At 66.1% G+C, this 21,067-nt stretch overlaps 2 protein-coding genes across 3 annotated transcripts; both read right to left on the reverse strand.

Moving 5' to 3' along the window:
* Positions 1 to 276: 276 nt before the first annotated feature.
* Positions 277 to 4,354, reverse strand: MFRP (membrane frizzled-related protein). The gene is made up of 13 exons (XM_068994750.1): positions 4,289 to 4,354; positions 4,089 to 4,200; positions 3,761 to 3,889; positions 3,293 to 3,454; positions 2,972 to 3,215; positions 2,760 to 2,890; positions 2,508 to 2,633; positions 2,302 to 2,378; positions 2,019 to 2,167; positions 1,715 to 1,845; positions 1,190 to 1,324; positions 951 to 1,078; positions 277 to 870 (listed from the first exon to the last, which is right to left on the reverse strand). Exons 1-13 carry the CDS (start codon positions 4,340 to 4,342, stop codon positions 646 to 648), a joined length of 1,803 nt encoding a protein of 600 aa, XP_068850851.1. The 5' UTR covers positions 4,343 to 4,354; the 3' UTR covers positions 277 to 645.
* Positions 4,355 to 6,378: 2,024 nt separating this feature from the next.
* Positions 6,379 to 17,514, reverse strand: USP2 (ubiquitin specific peptidase 2). 2 transcript variants are annotated; one of them, XM_068994764.1, is made up of 13 exons: positions 17,412 to 17,514; positions 15,735 to 16,489; positions 8,904 to 8,954; positions 8,514 to 8,637; positions 8,167 to 8,278; positions 7,979 to 8,089; positions 7,763 to 7,827; positions 7,569 to 7,672; positions 7,393 to 7,473; positions 7,196 to 7,274; positions 6,985 to 7,092; positions 6,654 to 6,774; positions 6,379 to 6,562 (listed from the first exon to the last, which is right to left on the reverse strand). In XM_068994764.1, exons 2-13 carry the CDS (start codon positions 16,446 to 16,448, stop codon positions 6,475 to 6,477), a joined length of 1,758 nt encoding a protein of 585 aa, XP_068850865.1. In that variant the 5' UTR covers positions 16,449 to 16,489; positions 17,412 to 17,514; the 3' UTR covers positions 6,379 to 6,474. The 2 variants fall into 2 exon arrangements, with proteins under 2 accessions (XP_068850865.1, XP_068850866.1); XM_068994765.1 differs by lacking the exons at positions 15,735 to 16,489; positions 17,412 to 17,514 and adding an exon at positions 11,458 to 11,843.
* Positions 17,515 to 21,067: the final 3,553 nt, after the last annotated feature.

Below are 21,067 nucleotides of genomic sequence, written 5' to 3' on the forward strand. Positions count from 1 at the left end.
TGGTGGGGCATGTGGGTCGCTTCCCTGCACCATGAGGTCACCAACTGGACCCCCTCTGAGACCCATCCATCTCCCTGGGACCCTGCAAGCCCCCAGCCCTGTGAGGGCACAGCCAGCTCTCCCCTGTGCTCCTCCATCCCTGCTCAGATCCCCCACCCCATCCCTGGCTTCCCTCCCTTGGCCCATGCCTCAGTTTCCCCTAGGATCTGGCAGCATCCACACACAATTCCTTCCCCCCAAATGAGTCACCTGCTCCACTGGGTTTGTCAGCTGCTCACACTGTTTATTCTGCTGGCTCTGGGGCTGTGGGACACGGGCAGCCCTGGGCTCTTGTGCCTGCAAGCCTGGCTCACCTCTGCCCAGCCTTCCTCCATTTGGGGAGCATTCGCCCTTTCCCTGGTGCCCCCAGCACAGCCCCTCTGGCACAAGCCTTTCCTTGTGGGATGTCACCTGCTCTCTTAGGGATTTGGAGCTGTGGGCAAGCCCGTGGCATCCAGGCACCGAGCCAAGCACTGGGCAGCGGGGCTGACCCAGCACAGGTGAGGGGCCACCCCAGCAGCTGGGTATTTACAACAGGAAGAGCACAAGAGGGACATTTGGGGTGGGGAGGGTGGCTTCAGCCCCTGCTCCTCTCCTCTTGCCGGCTCAGGGCTGGAAGCACTCCACGGGGTCGTTGGAGTCGGGCAGGATGTTGCAGTTGATGGGCCAGAGGATGCCGAGGAGGCCGAGGGACTGCTGGCAGCGCAGCTCGGCCGCCAGGCACACGGCCCGGCAGGGCTGCAGCACCCCGCCGTCCGGGGTGCACTTGGGCACGAAGAGGCTGCAGATGAGCAGGCGGAGGTGCTGGTAACACGCCAGCTCCATCAGCGTCTGCGGGACAGCGGGGACAGCGGCGTGAGCCCGGTGGGGTGTGGCGAGGGCAGCCCCGCGGGCAGCCCCGGGCAGCTCACCTGGTAGTCCTGCAGCACCTCGGCGGCTCCCTCCTGGTCCGGGATGGCCAGCCAGATGTTGGGGAAGGAGGTGGCGTTGTAGCCCAGCCCCAGGCACATCTCCACTTCCACGGGCTCGCAGACAGACCCTGCCACAGGGAGAGGGGATTCACCTGTGCCAGGGACAGTGCTGCCCACTGTGAGCAGCTGGGCTCAGGGGGGGCCGGGTGCTGGGTGGGGCACCCAGGGGTGGCACTCACCGAAGGCCGGGTAGGACACCCCGGTGCAGTTGAGCTCGTCAGTGCCGTCGGGGCAGTCGTGCCAGCCGTCACACACGGACTCCAGCGCCTGGCACTCGCCATTCCCACAGGAAAACTCCGCGGGGCTGCAGGTCTCTGGGAGGCGAGAGGGCAGGGCATGGCTGGCAGTCAGCCTGCTGACCACCCCTGTCTGCTCTTCTTGGTCACTGGCCAGGGGATTTGGCAGGTCCAGCTCGGGGAGATCCCAAATTCCCTGGGTTACTTGGGGGCAGCCCTCAGGCCATGGATCATGCCTGTGTGCAGGTGAGCCCTTCCAGGTCACACCCCCATGGCTATTGGGTTATAGGGTAAATCAGGTGAGAAGGGACCCCGGGGGCCCGTGGCCCAACCTCTTGCTCCAAGCAGCGTCAGCTGTGGAACAAGAGCTGTTTTTCCCAGGTGTTTATCCAGTCTCGCCTTGTAGCCCCCCAGGGGCGGCGGTAGCACAGCCCCCCTGGGCAGCCTGTGCCCTCCTTGGCTACCTACTCTCTGTGGCATTGCGGGCGTGGTAGGTGGCAAAGAACCCATCATCTGCTACTCCCTCGTCTGCCACGAAGAGGACGGTCATGACATGCCGTGAGGAGGTCAGGGTGGGTGGCAGCTGGTGGCCACAGAACCTGCCGAAGTCATGGGACGAGGGATGGGGCCAGGGGGCTGACCAGCACCTCCCCAAACCCTGCCTTCTGGTGGCTCCTCCCCACCAGCCGTGCCTCAGTTTCCCCAGCTGAGCCATGACATCGGTGTCCCCAGGGTGGCACAGCAGGGCTGGGGGTGTCGGGGATGCCTGTACCTGCCCATGAGGCTGGCAGCCCCCGTGCCCGCGCTGTCGTGCACCTCCACGAAGTCGAAGCTGCAGTCCCCGTGTGACTCCAGGCTGAAGTTGTGGAAGTGCAGGTCGATGACGTGGCCCAGGGGCACCGAGATCTGCCAGAGGCACAGCTGCGGGGCGGGGGGGCAGCCGGCGACACCCGTGAAGCTGGGCAGGGGCACCCCCCAGCTCTCCCCGGGGGGAGGTTGCCTTCCTCCCTACCCCCCTCGCCCTCACCGTGCTCGCACAGCACCCCTTCTCTCACCTGCTGGTGCGGGTACGGCTGGGGGTGGTTTGGGGTGGACAAGTGTCCCTCCAAGGCGGTCAGCGGCCCCCCACACTCTGGAGGGACACACACACACACGGAGAGCTTTACCCCTGCCCCTCTCTCCTCCCTCCATCTCCCCCCTCCCCGCCCACCGCCGGGTGCCGCGGGGGCTGGGGGCTGCAGGTGGGGTCTGTCCCACCCACCTCTGTGCTTCAGGCTGCAGTTGGCCTCGTCGCTCTTGTCCGTGCAGTCGTGGAAGCCGTCGCACACAAAGCCCGGCTGGAGGCACAGCCCCTGGTCACACAAGTGCTCGTCCCAGGCGCAGCTCTCTGCACGCAGCCAGACACCCAGAATGGTGGGGGGGTTCCACCGGGCACCCTCCCCTCCCCGCGGGCTCTCCCCCCGGCCTGCCGGCACCGAGGGACCCTGGCAGTGCCCTGGGGCGGGGAACTCACTCTCGGCCGGGGTCACGGCGCGGTAGCGGGCGATGAAGCCCGGGGCGCCCACGCTGCTGTCGGAGATGAAGGTGACCCGCAGGCGGTCGGAGTTGGAGTTGAAGGTCGGGGGGGGCACGTTGCCACAAAACCTGGGGGCACAGCGAGGGCTGGCACCGCTCGCTGCCCCGCCCCGCTGCACCGCCGCGCTCCCGATGTGTGAGGGGCCCTACCTGGTCGGGGCCCCCCGAGCTGGGGCAGGGGCTGTGCCGCCAGAGCCCGGCTCTTCGTAGAGCTCCAGGCGGTCGAAGAGGCAGGAGGCGGTGCCCTCCACGCTGAACGTCTCCATCCGCAGCTGGATGGCGAGCCCGGCGCCCACCTCGATGCGCCAGACGCAAAGGGCGTTGGGGGGGTAGGGGCCAGGGTAGTTGGGGGAGCTGAAGGAGCCCTCCGGACCCCGCAGGGTCCCTCCGCAGGCTGAACGAGGCAACGGCGTGGGCATGAGCTGGAGCAGGGCACCCCCAGCCCAAAACACCGCCCCACGCGCGACTTACCCGGTACTGCTGCGCGGGCCGTGGGCAGCCAGCTCTCGGTTGGGCTGGCAGCTGTTCCGCGGGCCGGAGGGTCCCTTCGGGGGGGTGCTGTGGTGATGGTGGCAGTGCCACGGGCGGGCAGGGCTGTGGCCGGGGCGCCGGGTGGGTGTGGGGACGTCAGCTCTGTGCCCAGGAAAGAGCAGGGACTGCTCAGCCCCAGCGGGGAGGGACGGCTGCGGTGCAGGGAAGGGGCTTAGGAAGCCCAGCCAGCCCTGTGCTCCCACGCTACCCAGAGGTGTGCGGCTCTCCCAGGGGCAGTGATCCTGCCGCATGCCAGGAACGTGGAAATCCACCTTGCTCCTGTGCGTGGGGTCATTTTCTCCCCACAGCGGGCAGACCCCGGGGTGTCCTCTGGGCGCCCCTCTCCCCCTCTGAGCCGGTTCTGTGTCCCCCACCCCGGTCACAGCCACCTCCCGGCTCGGCACTCACGGTGGATGACGATGCCGAGCAGGAGGGAGATGAGGAAGAGCAGGATGATGCTCATCAGAGCCACGCAGAGCCAGGTGAACTTGCAGTCGGCGCGGTACCTCCAGCCCACCTGTCCCCAGAGCTGCTGGCCTGGAGGCGAGGACAGCGGGCAGAGCCGGGGTGCTCCTGAGCCATCCCCCCACCTCCCTGGCCCTGGCTGGATGCGTCCCCACCGCTCGTCCCCGCGGTGCTAATGTGTCCCCAGGCAGCCCCAGAGCCCAGCAGCCCGCCCCCAGCCCCACGGCAGCCCCACGGACAGGGGTGTGTGTACAAACCCCCAGGCTGGTACCGAGGCGGTCCCGGCGTGGTGCGGGGCCGGTCCCATCCTTGTCCGGAGGGTTCTCCGCGCTCGGTGCCTCCCGGGGCTCCTCGCCCTCAAAAACGGGATTGCAGAACTCGGTCTGTGGGACAGCGAGCGCGGGTGGCACCCTGGGGGCCCGTGGGTGGGTACGTGGGGACCACCAGCAGCACCCACACCCCCAGCCCTACCTTGCTGCGGTCCAGAGCCTCGGGGCAAAGCGTGATTTCGGTGAAGTCTTTCATGGCAGCGGGCGGTTCCCGGCGCAGCCTGGCTAAAATCCTGCCCAGTGCCCTGTGCCCCCCAGCCCCACCGCCCCCTCCTCCCCAGCTGCCCCCATGAGCCCCGGGGCGGCGTGGGGACCCGTGCTCCACGCTGCGGGGCGGGGGTGGTGGCAGTGCCAGCTCTACACGTGCCAGCCCAGCGCCGGAGCCCACCCGAGGGCCATGCCCGCCGTGCCGGGAGTGCGGGAGCCCCGGGAGGCGGCAGCCCCAGTCCCCTCTGCAGGCCCCTTCCCCCTCGCCCCGTTAATCCAGCTCAGCTGAGGATGCCGAGGTCAGGCTCTGGCACGGAGAACCAGCGTCTTAAAGGGGAATGAGTGCTCGCGCCCATCCCGCTGCGAGCCCATCCCAAAGGGACCCTGCTGTGCTGGGGTCCCCACAAGGGACCTTGGTTTTCCAGCTGCCTCCAGGCTCCTCACCGCTCCGAGCAGCACTGAAGGGGCTGTGCTGGGGACCCCGGGCTGAGCGTGTCCCTCCTTCCCTCGCCTGGGCCCTGCCACCTGCATTCCCGCGGCCCCTTAATGCCCATCTCCGTCCCTAAGCAGGGGAGAAAGGGGCCATTGTTCAGCGGTTTTGAGGGAAAGGTTCCCACCGGGGAACTCCGTGGGGCTGGAAAGGCTCCTTCTGGCACCTGCACCCACATCTCCCTCCCTTCAGGCCAGCCCTGGCTGCTCCTGGTCCATGGATGCTCCTGGGTCTCCACCGGTGGCAGCTCCCCACCCTCTGCCAGACCACGCAGAGACAAAACACGCGCACCCAACGCCCTGTTCAAGCTCAAATTTATTCCTGCACGAGTCTCCCATGTATGAGACACTTCCCACCCGTCTTGCTTACACAGTAAACAAGCCACCTGCCAAGCAGCATCGCTGCCCCAGCCCAGCTCCCGGCGCGGGCAGCCCCCCTTTTCCATCCTGCTCCCCCCCGAACCCCGCTGCGATACCCCAGGCTGGGCAGGATGCTGGTGCCAGCGCTCAGCCCGTGCCCGCAGGGCAGCGACGGCGAAGCCGGCCGGGTGTGGGTTGGATGGAGCTGCCCCGAGGGCTGGGATGGTGCCCGTGTCTCCTCCCGCTGCACCTCAGGCAAGGCAGGACGGGGAGGAGAATAAATTAAAGGCTAAAAAGGCCACTGGCATTCGCTAGCTGGAGGACAGAGCAGCAGGGCGCGTCCCCGGGCACCCAGGGGGGCTCCTGATCACAGGGAGAAAGAAGCCCCGTTTGCAGATGGTCCCGGAAAGCCGCTGTCCTCCCCTCCCTCTTCCGCACAGGTTCCTGTGCACCCCCACGGCCCCCGCTCCCCTAAATGGTTTAAGGCACCGTCGTATGAGGAGGCAGGTAAAAACCACCCCGGAGCAGCTCCCGGCACAAGTCCCTGGAGAGGCAGGAAGCGGCGGGGGGCTCCAGGTGAAGCAAAGTCCACTATAAATACATATAAATTCCACAAAAGGTTTTCCTCCCTCCGGTCCGTGAGTCTGGGCCAGGGCTCGGGCTGCTTTGAGGAGTGTGTGTGGGGCAGCTGCTGGGGATGTGCTGCCTGAGACGGGACGGAGGCCACCGGAGGGCTGCAGTCCTTTGCCAGGAGGTTTGGAAGTGCCGGGAGGAGATCGGGAGCAGTTCACGAATCCTCTGGGATGGCCAAGCAGATACAGGAGTGGCAAGAGGCCAGGAGGGATGTGTGAGGCTCTCCTGGGTGCTGTCTCAGGGGAGCAGAGGTCCTGGTTGAGTCAATGGGACAGGTGGCCCCATTCCTGTAGAGTCCCTTGCTTAGGACTTTTATTACACACCAAAAAAAAAAAAAAAAAAAGAAGAAAAAAAAAAGAGAAAAAAAAAAGGAACTAAAACCCCGAGGTAAAAACCAAATGCCAGCAACCAGAAGGCGCCTGAGCTGCCTGAGCCCTGTCCTGACACGAGCTGCCCTCCTCAGTTCGGAGCTGGGATGTCCTTGCTCTGCTCCTGGCTGTCCTCAGCCTCCCTCTGCAGCCACCTCGGGGGTGTCTCCTCTTCACCTCCCCCTCTTGCTCTGGGGAGGCCAAATGCCCGAATCCTGGTGGAGCCGGCTCTGAGGGGTGGCACAGGGGGTCCCCAGGGAAGCAGGGCTGGCTACATGCGGGAGGACGGGCTGGCCAGCTCGTAGAAGAGCAGGTAGGCATCGCTGCTGCGCACGTGGCTCGAGGACATCGGGGTGACGCTGCGGGGAGGGGAGGAGGAGAGCTGTGAGCAGTGGGGACGGGATGCCCAGAGCAGGGGGTCCCTGCTCGCCTGTCCCACCCCACGCTCACCGGGAGTCGTTGAAGCTGTGCCACTCGCTGGACACGGGGCTCTTGCAGTAGGCTGTGTAGTGTCCCCCCATGGTGGTGCCCGAGTGGTTGGATACGGCGTAGAGGTTGTAAACAGCGTGGTCTGTGGGGAGCAGGGGTGCTGCTCAGCCCTGCTGCCCCCCAAAGTGCCAGCACAGAGCCCCTCACCACACCAGCAGCTCCAGCACCCTGGATTCCGTGCCTCCCACCCCTCACGCCTCTGCTCCCCACCACCCGGGCACACGAGGAGACCAGGAGTCACCAGGAAGGAGCTCAGGGCTGGGACCAGAGGCGTGCGGGGGCTGGGACTCACTGCAGCTCTGCGAGGCGAATTCCCGCAGGTCCAGGTCCTTCAGCGGGAAGTTGACGAAGGTGGTGAGTTTGCTGCTTCGTATCCTGGCCTCGGAGAAGCGCTTCAGGTCTGGAGGGTCCCATCAAGGAGGCAAGGGACAAGGGGAGCCTGCAATAACACATCTGCCTCCCCCCCAACACCCCCTGTCCTCATCCCTCTGCCTGAAGGATACGAAGCACCAGGATCTTGGGGAACTTCTGGATGCTGAATTTTTTTGTGCACCTCGTCCTGGCTTTGCAGCGACAACACGTCTGTGGGAGGCAAACAGCACAAGCAGGAGGGTGAGGGGCACTGAGCCCACAGTCCTGGCAACATAGGCACGGAGGGCAAGGGGCCCAGCCTGCCCCAAGGAGCCCCCCTGCCCCGTACCGGTTTCTCGTCCCCATCTAGCACGTCCTCTTTGGTGAAGAGCCGGAGGCAATCCATGAGCGTCACCTCCCCGTAGCCTTTCTGTGGGAGTGCAGTGAGGGTCAGGGACAGGGAGCGTGGGACAGGGGGACAGGGAGCGTGGGACAGGGGGACAGGGATCACTGGGGCTCCCTCACCTTGGGGATGGGCAGGGACAGGTCCCAGAAGGGGTCGAAGGCTGTGGAGCAGTAGCCGCACTCGCTGCAGGTCAGAGAACTCTTCAGCTGCCCCACGAAGAGGTCTGGCAGGGTGGGACAGAGCAGGGTGAGACCTCTGGTTCCCAGCCCTGCTCCCAGCCCAGGCCTGCCCTCCTTCCCCCAGCCCTGCTCACCGCTGATGCGGCTGTCCTCCCTCTCCTGGTACCTCCTCCACATCTGCCGGCTCTTCTCGTCGTCACTGCAAGGATGGAGACACAGCAGGGCACTGAGCATGGCCTGGAGGATGCCAGCACTGCCACCGAGCCCAGAGGGACCCATGTGGTCACCGTCCCTGGGCTGGCCTTGTGGGCAGTGAACTCTTGCAGGGCTTGTGCAGTGCCAGCACTTACGGGAGGTGGTCCAGGGTGTCAGTGCTGGCTCGGGGCCGCACCAGCACACGGTTCACCTCGCTGTGCAGCCCGTCCAGGAGGAACCGCAGGAACTCCTGAGCATCCTGCTGGCTGCAAGACACGGAGCACGGCCAGTGAGGGGCTGCAGGGGGCTCAGCTCCCCCCACCACCCTACACCCCCCCCTTACTTGTATCCGACAAAGCGTGGGGCGTATCTCTGGATCTGCGTCTTGAAGTCCGAGGGGCTCACGCTCTCGTTGGGGGACGAGGTCCAGAGCAGCTGAATCAGCTTTGCAAACTCTGCAGGCAGGGAGGCAGCTCAGCAGGGGAGGCGACCCAAGGAGACAGCTCAGGGCCACGCTCTGGGGTCTCAGGGCCTGATCCTCCCCTGGCTGGGCAGCCCAGAGAGGAGCTCCGAGCTCTGGGTGGGGGTCCCGCAGGACGTGGGCTATCTCAGGGATATGTGTCAGGGATGTGCTGCAGGAGCTGCTGCAGGGAAGGCCCCGCAGCCGCCAGGCCTGGGGCTGGCTGTTACCTGTCATGAGCGCCGTGCGCATGCGGCTGTTGTTGTTGAGGTCCCGCAGGTACTGGTTCTGCAGGCAGTAATCCCGCAGCTCCTTGGTGTTGCTCAGGCACTGCAGGATGGAGTTCATGAAGCACTGGGGGAGGCAGAAGAGAAAACCATGGCAACGGGAAGCAGAGGGAGGCAGGCCGTGGCAGGGGGACACCTGGGGCGGGCGGGCAGAGGATGGGGACGAAGCCGTGGGGAGCAGGGGAAGCTCCTCCTCAGGCAGCACCGTGGGGAGTGGGGTGCAGGGAGCTGCCAGGGTGAGGGTGTGGGGGTTGGGGGCCAGGAGAAGGGACAGGGCTCCCCCTGCCCCACAGATGTGCCCGCTGTGAGCCAGAGGCCTGGGGACACACTCACCGTGTTGCCGAGGTTCCGCAGGCCGGTCAGCCCCTGCACGGCCTTGGAGCTCTGCAGAGAGAGGGAACAGGGCTGGGACGGTGGGCTGGCCATGCCTGTGGGCAGCCCAGCGAGGCCATGGTGCCACAGACCTGCCGGTGGAGCAGACCCTCAGGGGCAAGCAGAGGCCCCATCCCGCTGTGACATCATGGGCAGAGCCAGCACCGAGCAGCTCTCTGGGCCAAGGGCCTGGTGACAAACCATGGCCGGCCTTCCCCGTCCTGCTGGCCCAGGACAATGCACAGGGCTCAAAGTTCTCTCTGCCTGGCAACACTTTTGCCCCATGCCCTGGATTGTAGGTGAGGCCGGCAGCCCGGGCTGCCTCCCCTGGGGACGCTGGGGGGTGGCAGTGCCCTGTGCCGGCCCCACGCACAGGAGGAGCACAGTGCCCTGTCACTGCCCATCTGGTCCATGCCAGGTGTCCATCCCCTCCAGGACACCCTGCACAAGCGCAGCCCAGACTTTGGCACAGCTGTTTTGCAGGATAAAGTCCACCTGGGAAAGTGCAAGCCCAGCCCTGCGGCAGCGAGTGAACAGGGGAACAGGGCTGTGTGCCCGGTGGTGCCTTCCCAGCCGCTCGCTGCCCTGGCTGTGCTGCACCTGTGCCACGGGGTGGCAATTCCAGGTGATCCAGGTGCTGCCTGAGCTGGGAAAAGCAAAGATGGGCATGGGCAGCTGGGCGCTGGAGCCAGGAGGCATCACCGCTCTTTGCTGGAGAGACCAAGAGCACAGAGGGGTTTAGGGGTGCTACCACCTCTCTCCCAGCATGCAGGACAGGGGGCAGGTGGGGGACACTCCCTGCACAGGGGAGCAGCAGGATGAACCTCCCCAGAGCAGGGTGGGGGCTGACAGGGCTTGCAGGGTCAGCCTGCTGATTGTGCTCCCCGAGATGCCCAGGATTTAAGGATCCTTAGGCAAACACCCCAGCTGCCCACCCCAGGCTTGAGGAGGAGGAGAGGAGGCGAGAGGAGGGGAGGGGGCCCAGCAGCTCCGAAATAGCAGCAGCTGGTGTGTGTGTGGGAGGTGCTGAGCACCCAGCCCTGACAGCAGCCCAAAATAACCCAGATCCAGTTACACGTGCTCCTTAGCGACGGCACAGGCATCACCCACCGCCGCAGGGACCGGCACCAGCGGGGACCCGGCTGCCCTGCGTGGGCACATGCGGCTCTGCCAGACTGACCGGGTGCCCTCTGTGCCATCGGGTGCCCCTGCAGTGCCCAGAGCACAGGGGTGTCCCCAGATGTGGCTGCCCATGGCTGTCAGTGCCAGGGGGTGGCTGTCCAAAAGTGCCAGGCAACTCCCTGGCTTCTTCCTGGGTGCAGACAGGCTTGGATGGGCACAGGGTGCCAGCAGGATGTGACAGGTCAGTGCCACACCACGGCTGGAGGAGCTGGCCTGGCTCTGGTCCCCGAGCAGATGGCGGCAGGAGAGGTGGGCCTGTGTCCCAACACCTTACATCCATCCCTTGGAGGATCTGAACCCCAAGGCCTTGCTCGTGTCCCCACACCTATCCCAGGGAAGGTCACAGTGCCAGGGGCGAGCAGCAACCCCCGGGAGTGCCCCAGTGTGCCCCAGCCATCCCCAGCAGGACACTGCTCATCCAGTTACCCTGGTTGGGCAGCTCCTGCCGTGTGCAGGAGGGACCGGACAGTCCTGCCCATGTGGGTGCAAACCTCCCCACAGATCCTGCATTCCCCCACAGCCAGCTCCTAGGCTGCCCTCGCAGAGCCTGGAACAACCCCTGGGGAGGGCTGGAGCTGAGGACGGGGTGTCAGGTGCTCCCCTAGCGTGGCACAAGCCCTGTGTGCACCGAGGTGTTACTTCCCCCCCTGGATTTCCCTCCCCTGGGTGACTCAACTCCAGCTAATCCCCCTCTCCCGTACAGGGCTTTATCTAGGACACGACATGCTCAGAGGCGGTGAAGGAGAGCTGGCTCACGCGGAGTGGCTGGGGACTCCCCGAGGCTGCACTGCAGGACGGGGACAAGGGACAGGCGATGGGGACAAGGGACACGATCCCGACTGTCCTGCCCCATCCAGGTCCGCGTGGCAACTGCCTGTTGGGGCAGCAGGAGAGCTGGAGCAGCCAGGCTTACATAAGTGCCCAGACCCTGCCCTCTTTGCCCCTTGCTCTGCCATCCCTGCAGGAGAGATCTGCCCCAGCACCGTGGCTCTGGGGAGAGCCAAGTTCACTCCGGTGACGCTGCCAAGGGGCTCAGCGTGGCCAGCAGACCCTTCCTTGCGGTGGGACACGGGGACCTGGCCAAGGTCACCGCAAGGGCAGGGCTGGGAGAGGAACCCAGGTGCCCTGACACGTGCAGTTCACCTGCCCCCTGCCATCCTGTGGGACACCGGGACACGCTGTCCCCACGGGCAGCCGGGAGGACACCCACCCCAGGCATCACATCCTCGGGCACGGGGGGTGGCACAGGGCATCCCACGCTCCCCAGGGAGGGCAGGGGGTGCCCCCTTCTCTGCCTCCAAGCCGGGGGCCGGGGGCTGCGGGCATCTCGTACCTTGGTCTTGTTGAGGACGAGCCCGACGAAGGTGGAGACCAGCAGGGACCCTGGCATGGAGGTGCGGGGCCGCAGGTCCTTGTGAAGGTCGGGGAGCGCGGGGGGCTCCTCGGGCAGCGTCACCGTGTAGGAGTCCCTCATGATGGCCCCGGCGGGCACCGCAGGACGGCGGGGAGCAGCCGCGGGCAGCGGGGCTCCGGGGGACACCGGCCGGGCTGCCCTCGCCCGGGGCCGGCTGCAGCCGGGGGCGCGGGGTCAGGTGCGGAGCCCCCCGTGCCGGGCGTGCGGGGCCGGAGCCGGTGCCGGCTGCGGGGCTGACGGCACCTGAGCGGCTCTGACATCAAATGGGTGGAGAGGCGGCAGCCGGGCTCGGTGACGGCTCGGTGACGGCTCGGTGACGGCCAGCCCCCGCGCACCGCGTGGTACAGCGCGCCGGGAGCCAGGGGGGCCCGCGAGGGGCGGCTCTGCCCCGGGGACACGCTCCGGAACGGGGCGGCCACACCGCCCCGGCTCCGGGGGGGCTGCGGGATCCGCGGTGTCCCCTCGGCATCTCTCTCAGCGGGGCTCCCCGCGCTCCCGTACCCCAACACCGGCACCGTGCGCGCACCGCGGGGGCAATGGGGAATTGGGGCGAGGCGGCAGCCGGAGGAGCGCCTGCCCCCCCAGTGCTCCCCCGTGCTCCCAGCTCGGCGTGCCCAGGGCTGGTGGCACCGGTTGTCCGGCCCCGGGCACTCTGTGCTCCGGGCAGGCACTGGGCAGGGAGCGGGGCTCCCCAGCTAGGGGTTACTCGCCAAAATTGCCTTGGTAAAAGTGGGACGGTCCCACAGCACGTGGGTGCAGAGGGTGTCTGTACCCAGAGAGGGGCTGTGGGCTGCCAGACAGGGTTGTGAGGCTCCCGGTCGTGTGCCTTCCCTGCAGTGCCAATGCCAGGCACCCAGGCAGTGACATTTTGGGGGAACCCCCCTCTTTGGGGGATGCATTAGCACTGAGCTCAGAGGATATTTCAGTGCCTTGCGCTGGGGAAAAACTCCCCGCAATTCCTATGCGGAGCAAAGACCCCACCTGGCGTCTCCCCTCGGGAAACTGAGGCACGGCACGGGCAGGGTTCCAGCTCCTCTCCTGCAGCAAGGGCAGATGCGGAGCCTGGCAGGGAGCCCGGGTGTCCTGCGTCCTAGTCCTGCGTCTCCTGCTGCTTCACCCCTCTGACCGCGGCAGGACGAGCGCCGGAGCCCTGCGCCTGCTGTGCGTGCCCAGGTGTCTCTCTGCCTGCTCAGGGAAATTTCCATGTGCAGCCAGGGCAAGGGAGTGCGGCTGGGCTGCTCTGACAGAGCCACAGCCTCCAGCCTCATTGAGAGGGCTCCGAGCAGAGCCTTCTTTCCTCCCCTGGAGCCCCCAAAGCACCCCCATCCAGCGGCGGGGGCTGCTGAATCCCGATGGCTGCAGATGCAGCCTCCCCTATCCACGGCGGAGCTCGGCACAGCCAGCGGAGGGGCTGGCTGGGGACGGGGGGGAGGGAGGAAGGGAGGGAGACTATTTTTGGCACCAGCAAAAATATCTGAGGAGGCATCTTGCAGCGTTATTCATCTGCAGGGCCAGGGCTCTTTTGCATCACAACCGGAGGCCTGTCGTAACCGGGGCCTGCGCGTGCTCACACGTGTGTACATGTACACACCCCGCGCTGTGTACGGTGTACACACACAGGGACACGCTGTGCACGCCAGGGCACACGCCCCACTGCCCTCTTGCAGCCTGTGTGGGTGCCCTGCCGTGCCCAGCCTGGGCCTCCGGGCTGTGGCACAGCTCCCTGAAATCCAGGGCTCCTGCCACCCTGCCCAGCAGCGCGGGTGGGTACGGCAGGGGCAGGATGGCCCCGGTGCACAGCCTGCCCCGAACGCTGTGCAGGGAGCTGGGACAGCTCTCCCCGTGGGGATGAACCGTGCTGGCTGAGCCGGTTCCATGGCAAGAGGGTGGTTCAGCCACATCCCGTGTTGAACCTCGTGCCCCGGTGGCATGGACCGCCCCAGGCCAAGGACCAAATTCCCTGCCAGCCAGAGAGCGGCACGCAGGCTCTGAGGCTGGAGTAGGAGAGAGAAGGGGAGACCCGGTGGGACGGCATCACCCAGAGCCAGATCCCTGCCCTCGGCTGGCCCCTCTGCAGCGGTGACCTTCTGCCGCGGGCAGAGGTTGCCACAGGCCCGGCTGGCACCGCGGTGGCAGGCAGGGCCAGGACTGGCTGCGGGCCAGGGACGTCAGCTGCTCAGGATGGGACTGTGGAGAGCTGCCGGCGGTTTTGTGGGTGGCCCTGGCCTTCTGACCCTATGTACACCCGGGGTGGTTAATGGGGCGGCACAGCTCCAGTCCTGCCCCCTACCAGACTGCCCTTCCCGGGAGCCAGCACGGCCCTGCAGCTCCGCAGGCACAGCCCCTCGCTGAAACCGCACCTGCACACACCTCTCTTTGCCCACGGGGTGGTAAACTGAGGCTCGAAGTGACGGTGAGGGTAGGGTCATACGTAGACACCCCCACTCCTGGCTGCAAACCCCTCTGGGTGGCGGTTCCTGTGGCGCAGAGGCAGGAGGCGGCGATGGAAAAAGGGATGGGAGGAGGCGCGGGGCCAGCCCCGCCGTCCCCTGGCTGCGTCGGGAGCGGGTGCTGCTGACACTGCCCTCGGGGCTGGGCAACGGGGCAGAACCGATGGCAGCTCCGGGGCTGCAGCCTGCGCTTGTTTCCGGCACCTGGCACGGCCGCAGGCACCCAAGTCTGGTTTACGATCGGGACATTTGCTTCCCGGCTTGGGAAAGGAAGGGAAAAAACCACAGCAGTGGAAAATAGCAGGTGTGCCCATCAAAGCAGCAAGGAAACCTAAGGCAGTGACACTGACCCTGCCTGCCCTGGCATGGGTGTCTGTCCCAGCACCCTGTGCCACCTTTGCCACACACCAGCCCTGGCTGTGTTCATGTACAGACCACAGGGCTGTGGTTTGGGACTTGCACAGCTCCTGCTGCCCTGTGGGCATCCCATGGGATCAGGCTGGCACCCCATCACAGCAGTGTGTGGGCACATGGGGTGGGCAGCCTGCCCTGGCAGTGGCAGTGTGGGCTTTTGTGAGAGCCAGTGGCTGCAGCAGCTGCTGGATCCCCCCTTGGTGCCCCCCCAGCGGGGCCTGGTGTGGGAGATGGAGGCAGGAATTCCCTTCCACAGCACTGATCCTGCACTCTCCTGACTGCCCAGCCCACTCCCTCACCCCAGGACTGGGGGCCAGGGATGAGGCAGGTGGGCAGAGTGGGTCCCACACCACGGCAGGGCACTGCTGAAGGTGGTTCTGTGGGGGAAGGGGCACAGGGAGGGATGTGGGGGCACTGGCTGCAAAGGGAAAGATTGCTGGGGGATTCTTTCCCGCTTCCCTGTGAGAAGGATAGGACTTTTCCTCCCGGTTCGGCTGATGGTGGTGGGACAGAGACGCGGGGAAGCAAAGGGCAGGTCAGACCATGGGTGAATGGAGGGTCACTGGAAAGACAGCAGGAGACAATGCAGGCAGAGCCTGGCCAGATCTTGGAAGGAAACCTGAGTGGAAAATTACCAGGCTGCTCCCCTGCACGGGCTGCGTGTGCGGCGCCTGCTCCCGGCCCGGGCTGGGGCTCTGGGGATGCCGCAGCACTGACGGGGGCCTGGGGCACCGAGGACCTGCCAACACGTGTGGGCTGCCCAGAGCAGCACTGCCACAGGGAACCCGCTGCTGCCACGCAGGCTGGGGCACAGGGCCCCAAACTGGCAGCAGTGGATGGTGCCAGGGAACTGGCATCGCTGGGCATCTAGTCACTGTGGCAGAGCCAGCACCAGACAAACCAGCTGTGCCAGCAGGATGAGTGCCCAGCCTGGTCATGTCACCTTCCCTATCTGGGATGAGGCAGCAGGAAATCCTCGTCAGCCCCACATGGGGCCAGAGCCATCACCTGCTGTCACATGCATGCAGAAAGTGCAGCGGGCACAATCCTGGGCACAGGCTGATCCTTCCTCCTTGGGGAGTGTCCCCTGCGAGCACAGCCCCTCAGAGGACACCTGCCTGCCCGCACACGGCTGCCTCAGCAGCTCCGGCCAGGACTGCTGTGCCAGCAAGGGCATCTTGGAGGGTTGCACACAGAAACTGAGGCACAGAGCAGCACACCCACATTCCCAGGCAGAGCGCGGGTGCCTCGGGCTCCTTGGCTCACCACAAGCACGGCCCACATCCCCCCCAGCACAGCTCTGTCCCCCCGCCCCCAGCCAGCTCCGCGTACCATGGGGTCCTGGGCGGACACGTCGCAGTGGTCATCGCTCCTCTCGCAGGGCTGGCTGGCACAGCGGGTGCCCGAAGGGGGCAGGGTGGCCTGAGAGGAGCTGAGGTGGTCGGTGGAGAGGCTGCTGTGGTGGCTTTTCCTCCCGTAGCTCTCCAGGTAGCCACGGACGTAGTCGGAGTGCGTGGCAGCCTGGTACAGACCCTGCAGGTTGCCGAGCTCCGGCCGGCCGCGGGCGCTGAGCGCACCGGCTGCGGGCAGGTAGGCGCTGTCTGAGGTGTGCAACCCCGAGAACTCCCGCGCCAGGTCCGAGTGGCTGATGGATTTGTGGCGGCTGAGGGGCGCTGTGGAGGGCAGGTAGCCCGTGGGGCTGCCGGGGGTCCCGGTGAAGGTGTAGCAGGCACCCCCGCTGAGCCCGGCGCCGGGCGGCCGCGGCTGCGTGCGGAGGTACAAGGGGCTCAGGCGGATGCTGGGGTCGGGGTACAGCCGGCTGCTGTCATAGCTGCTGGTGGGGGACAGCCCCCCAGCGTGGTGGTAGCGGGGGGAGGGCAGGTAGCTGGCTTTGAAGCCGATTTTGTCGCTGTCTGCGTAGGTCGTGGACAGTGTGGAGCCATAGGAGCTGTAGGAGCTGTAGCCGCTGGGCACTTTGCTGTAGGTGGTCTCGGCATAGCGGGAGGAGTCCACGTACCGCTTCAGGGTGGAGGAGAGCTGGGACATGCTGGAGTCTGGGGTTCAGCAGGCTGTCCTGGAGGCATCGACTGCAAGGGAAGAGCCCAGGGATCAGCTTCCACAGGCCCTGGTCAGCACAACAGGGCACCGGGCAGCTCCCACCCAGCAGCTCCTGCCTCCCCTGGAGACCCTGGGAGAGGCAGGAAGGTGACAGAGGGGATCCAGGGGCTGTTGGCCACAGTGTTGCCATGGCTCCTGCCACCTGCCAGCCTTCCTGGAGAACCTGGGACAGCAGGACCCGGCTGGCACTGCCACCCCCGTGCCCCCAGGAACCTCATATCGCAGAAGGGCACAGCCAGAAGCACCCAACATCCCCATAGACACCAAGGAACTGCAGCAGTCACCTCTGCCCCAGCCCTGACATCCCTGCCACACCATCCAGTGGCTGTTCCACTCCTGGGGCTGGAGAGATGTCCCTAGTGCCTCTTCCAAGTGGGAGGCAGTGGCCTGGTCACAGGGCTTAGGCCCAGCTCTGGCTGAGACAGGCAGGTGGGATGGACCGATCCAGCCAGCCCAGCACCTTCCCCTGGTTACTCACAGTGAGCACTGGAGCTTGGTGGGGGCTGGCATTTCAGCGAGAGGGAAACTGAGGCGAGGTCAGGATCTGGGCAGCTTTCCTGTCTCCCTGCCATGGCCGTGCCCCGTGAGACCCCATCGGTAATTCAAGCCGAGAGTCCTCCTGGTGAGGTGGCAGCTCTGCCCCTGCCAGCCAGCCAGAGCCAGCACTCGGTCCCCACGGGGAGCTGGTGGCTTCTGCCCCGTGGCACCCGCACAGGGCAGGAGAGGAGCATACAGGGTACAGCGACAGAGGTCCCCAGAGCACACACAGAGCCCGCCCGGAGCAGGGACAGGGCAGTGCGGCAGCCAGCAGCCCCCAACACGGGCTGTCTGGAGCTGGAGGAGAGTTTGCCCTCAGTACCCACGCTGCCAGGCTGATGGCTGGATCCCTACCTGTCCTGGGGCTGTGGGTGGCACTGGGGCACGCAGGACCCCAGCCGAGCTCCTCTGCCCTGGCGTTGCTGGTGCTCAGCTCCCGGGGTGACTGGTGTCCCTTCCCTGGCAGGACAGTGGCTCATGTGGCTCCGAGAGTCTCCAGTCACCCGGGAGATGACCCTGATTCAAAGGCTTTTCCCAGCCCAGCCGGGGAGGGCTCTGGCCCGGCTCCAAGCCAGGAGGTGCCGGAGCCTGTGCCTTGCACGGCCCCGGCAGCACCGAAGGTGCACCCGGGTTTGGGAACGGGCCAGGCACTGCATCCCGGCAAGAGGAGCCGTCGCGGCGGCACTCCCCGCCTGGCCCCGCGGGGACCCAGCCTCCTGCTCAGAGCCCCGGAGGCTCAGTGAGGAAATGCCCCGGGAATGCTTTTAGGAGAGGGTGGTGAGAGACAGCAGCCAGCCCCCGTGGGCTCCTGGCTGGCAGCTGCCTTTGCAGCCAGCCGGCTGCATCGCGGCGCTGTTGTTATTGCCCAGGGAGCAGCCGTCCCACAGCAGAGAGGGAAATATTTACAAGCAGCAGCGAGGTGGAGCGCACGGACCTGTTTGGGGACGGAGGCTGAAGGGTGAATAATCTGCTCCCAGGCAAGGGCTCCACGAAACACCCGGCTCTGCCCAGCCTGGCTGCGGCCGCCCTCACCAGGAGAGTGGCTCTGCCAGTCAGGATTTGACATGGACAGCGGGGGATTTCGCTCAGAGGGAGTGGGACCCCAGCCAAGGGACTGGCACTGGAGTGCCAGGATGAGAGTGACGGAGCCCCTGGGCTCCCAGGGAGCACATGCCTGGCTGTCTGCCCTGCTGGGGCACGGAGCAGCCTGGCACAGGGACTGCCCCTGCTTGCCATCCTCCTTGCCAGCAGGGATGATCTGGGCTTGGGACAGTGCCAGGACAGCCCCACACCATCGTCCCCTGCCAGGTGCCCACGCTCTCCCACTGCGGCACCTCTGGCACCAGCAGCACCAGGAGAGCACCAGTTTGGGAACAGGAGGGCAGCAGGTGCTCCTGGCAACAGGACAGGTCTCCACAGGGCAGCACCTGCCCTGGGGATGCGGAGGAGCCGATGAAGGGATGCAGGGTCGGGAGCGGGCACTGGCCCCACACACACGAGCTACCCCATTTCTTGGGAAGAGAGGCCTTACCATGGAGGAGTGTCACATCTGCCAGGCTTGCCTGTGCTTCCAAGTCCCCATGTCACATCCAAGCGGACCCCAGGGCGGCGGGAGAGCGGAGCGTGCCAGGAGCCAGAGGAGCTGAGGGGGTGTGAGAAAACCCCGGTTCCTCCCAGCGCTTCCTGGGCTGCCTGGCCCCTCCCTGCCCGTCATTGTGCTGAGCTTTCCTGCTGCCTGGCAAAGCCCTGGGGCCGGCACGGCTGAGTCAGGCCTCCTGCACCCTCATCATCCTCCCGGGGTGTCAGGGGAAGCTGAGGCACAGGAATGTCCGGTCTGCAGTCATGTGGCCAGGCAGGAGCAGCGCCAGGACATGGGAGTGGGACACCGTGGGGCTGCTCAGGGTGCTGGAGAGTCCTGCCCTGGCTTCCAGCTCCAGCAGCTTTCCCGATGGGAAGCTCAGCTCAAAGCAAGGAGACAAAACCTTCACCCCGGAGGCAGAGAAGCAGAGCCCCTGCTCTGTCCCCAGCTGCTGTTCTGCCCGTGCCCAGTGGCAGGTGTCCCCTCTGTCCTGCCCGTGCCCGGTGGCAGCTGTCCCCCTCGGTGGCCACGGAGCCCCAGAGCAGGCTCAGCTCAGCTTACATAGCGCTGGCTCCATCCAAGGTGTCACAGCACAGCCGCTTCTCGCTTACGCAGGCTCGGAGCTGTGTCCCCTGTCCCCTGAGACACAATGTCCCAGCCTGGAGGTTACGTGGGAGCTCCCAGCACTCCGCAGTGGTGGATGCAGAGAGGGGACCCTGTGTGAGGCACTTTGCACGCTCCAGAGTACAAATGGTTTGGGGCTGAGGGGCTCTGTGTCCAGCTGAGAGTGCCAGCGGGGTGGGACAGCCTCCTGCCAATTCCCCAAGGGGAACAAGGCACAGAATTCCTCCAGGTATCCATTTCCCTCTAGGAAGGGTGACCACGAGCAGCCCTGGGGGGAATGTGCCACAAAATGTTTGCTGCCTGTAAGGGACAGGAGTCATCCTTGTCAACAGATGGGGACCCCAGTGCCTCTGTCACAGCCCGGCTCCAGCGCTGCCCCCACCACTCCCACTCCCCAAAGTGACAGGCCCTGCCCAAGGTGACTCATCCAGCCCGGACCAGCCTGGCCAGGGCCCTTCCCCTGCCAGCCCTGGGCCTGAGAACCCTCCAAGCTCACACCACATGGCCAGGAGTCATCGCCCTGGCCTCGCTCCGCGCTGCTGCCACATCCCCACCCTGCTGCAGAACCTGCTGCTCACTGCTCCGGGGCCACCCCCCAGGCAGCAAAACCCCAAACCCACGGGGGGCCCTGACGTAAAACCCAGGGCATGAGTTACTGCTTTGAGGTCTGTGGGTGGCAAAAAAGAAGGGAACCCCCGGGCAGGCGGCTCTGCCCACGCCGGGGGACAAGGCAGGTGCCGGGAAAGGTGGCTCAAAGCCGGGATTTTGTGTGTGAACTCTGAACCCGCTCCCTGGAGAGAAACCTCTCCCCCTGGTTTTATCCAGCTGAAGGAAGAGGGGGGCAGTTTTCTCTGTCTCCGTGTCCCCCTCCCCGGGGCGGTGTCCCCACGGCACCCCCTGCACTCACCTGCATGTGCCGCGGGTGGCCGACGGCTGCTCAGGGCACGGCGAGGGGCGACCAGCCAGGCATTTGGTGATGCCCTCGGGGCTGATCCTGCCTCCTTGGGGAGCTTCCCCCTGGCACCGGCGATGGGCGATGTGGAGATGGGCAGCAGCTGAGCCCTTTGCAGGGGACAGGACACCCCGGTCTCAGCCCCTCCGCCCTGGGAGGCAGCGCAGTGGCCGGAGGCGGCCGAGCCCGAGGGCTGTGGGGCCACGTAAAAACACCACCGCAGAAATTCAGGGCTCAGGTTACCGCCAGATAAATATAGTGTCTTTATCTGACCTCACAGGGCGCTGAAATGCTCCTCTCGCATTCCAGCCTGGGGAGGCTTAAAGGGGACGTGAACCGGGGGGGCTGGTGGCCCGCGGCAAGGGGGTGCCGGGAGGGGAGGCTGCGGGGGCAGCGGGAATGGAGAGGGATGACTGAAGGTAAGCGTGAGGAAGGGAGAGATTTAGGGAGGGAGATGGAGGTCCAGGAGGGAAGGGATAGAGGGAGGGTTAAGGGAGGGAGCGGGGGGGACACAACTTGGTGTGGGGGGCAGGGAGGCACAAAAAGGGGGTGGCCGTGGCTGCCAGCAAGGCCTGGAGTAGAGCACGAGGGTGAGGGGAGGAGTTGGACTGGGGTTTGCCCCCCTTGGGGCGAGCTGTAGGGAGAAAAGCCCCCTAAACCTTCAGCAGAGGTGGGCACGGGGCAGCTGGCGTGGCGTGGCCACCCCTCGTGGGGACACCGGGGCAGCGCTCCGGGACGCCTGACCCGCCCAGGGTACGGCACCTGCACGGCCGTGACTCAGCGAGCACCTGCCGAGGATAATGGGGAGGGATGTAATTAGGGTGGCATCTCCCTCCCGCCTGGCTCCAGCCCTTA

This window comes from Aphelocoma coerulescens, chromosome 24, assembly GCF_041296385.1.
Source record: "Aphelocoma coerulescens isolate FSJ_1873_10779 chromosome 24, UR_Acoe_1.0, whole genome shotgun sequence".
NCBI lineage: Eukaryota > Metazoa > Chordata > Aves > Passeriformes > Corvidae > Aphelocoma > Aphelocoma coerulescens.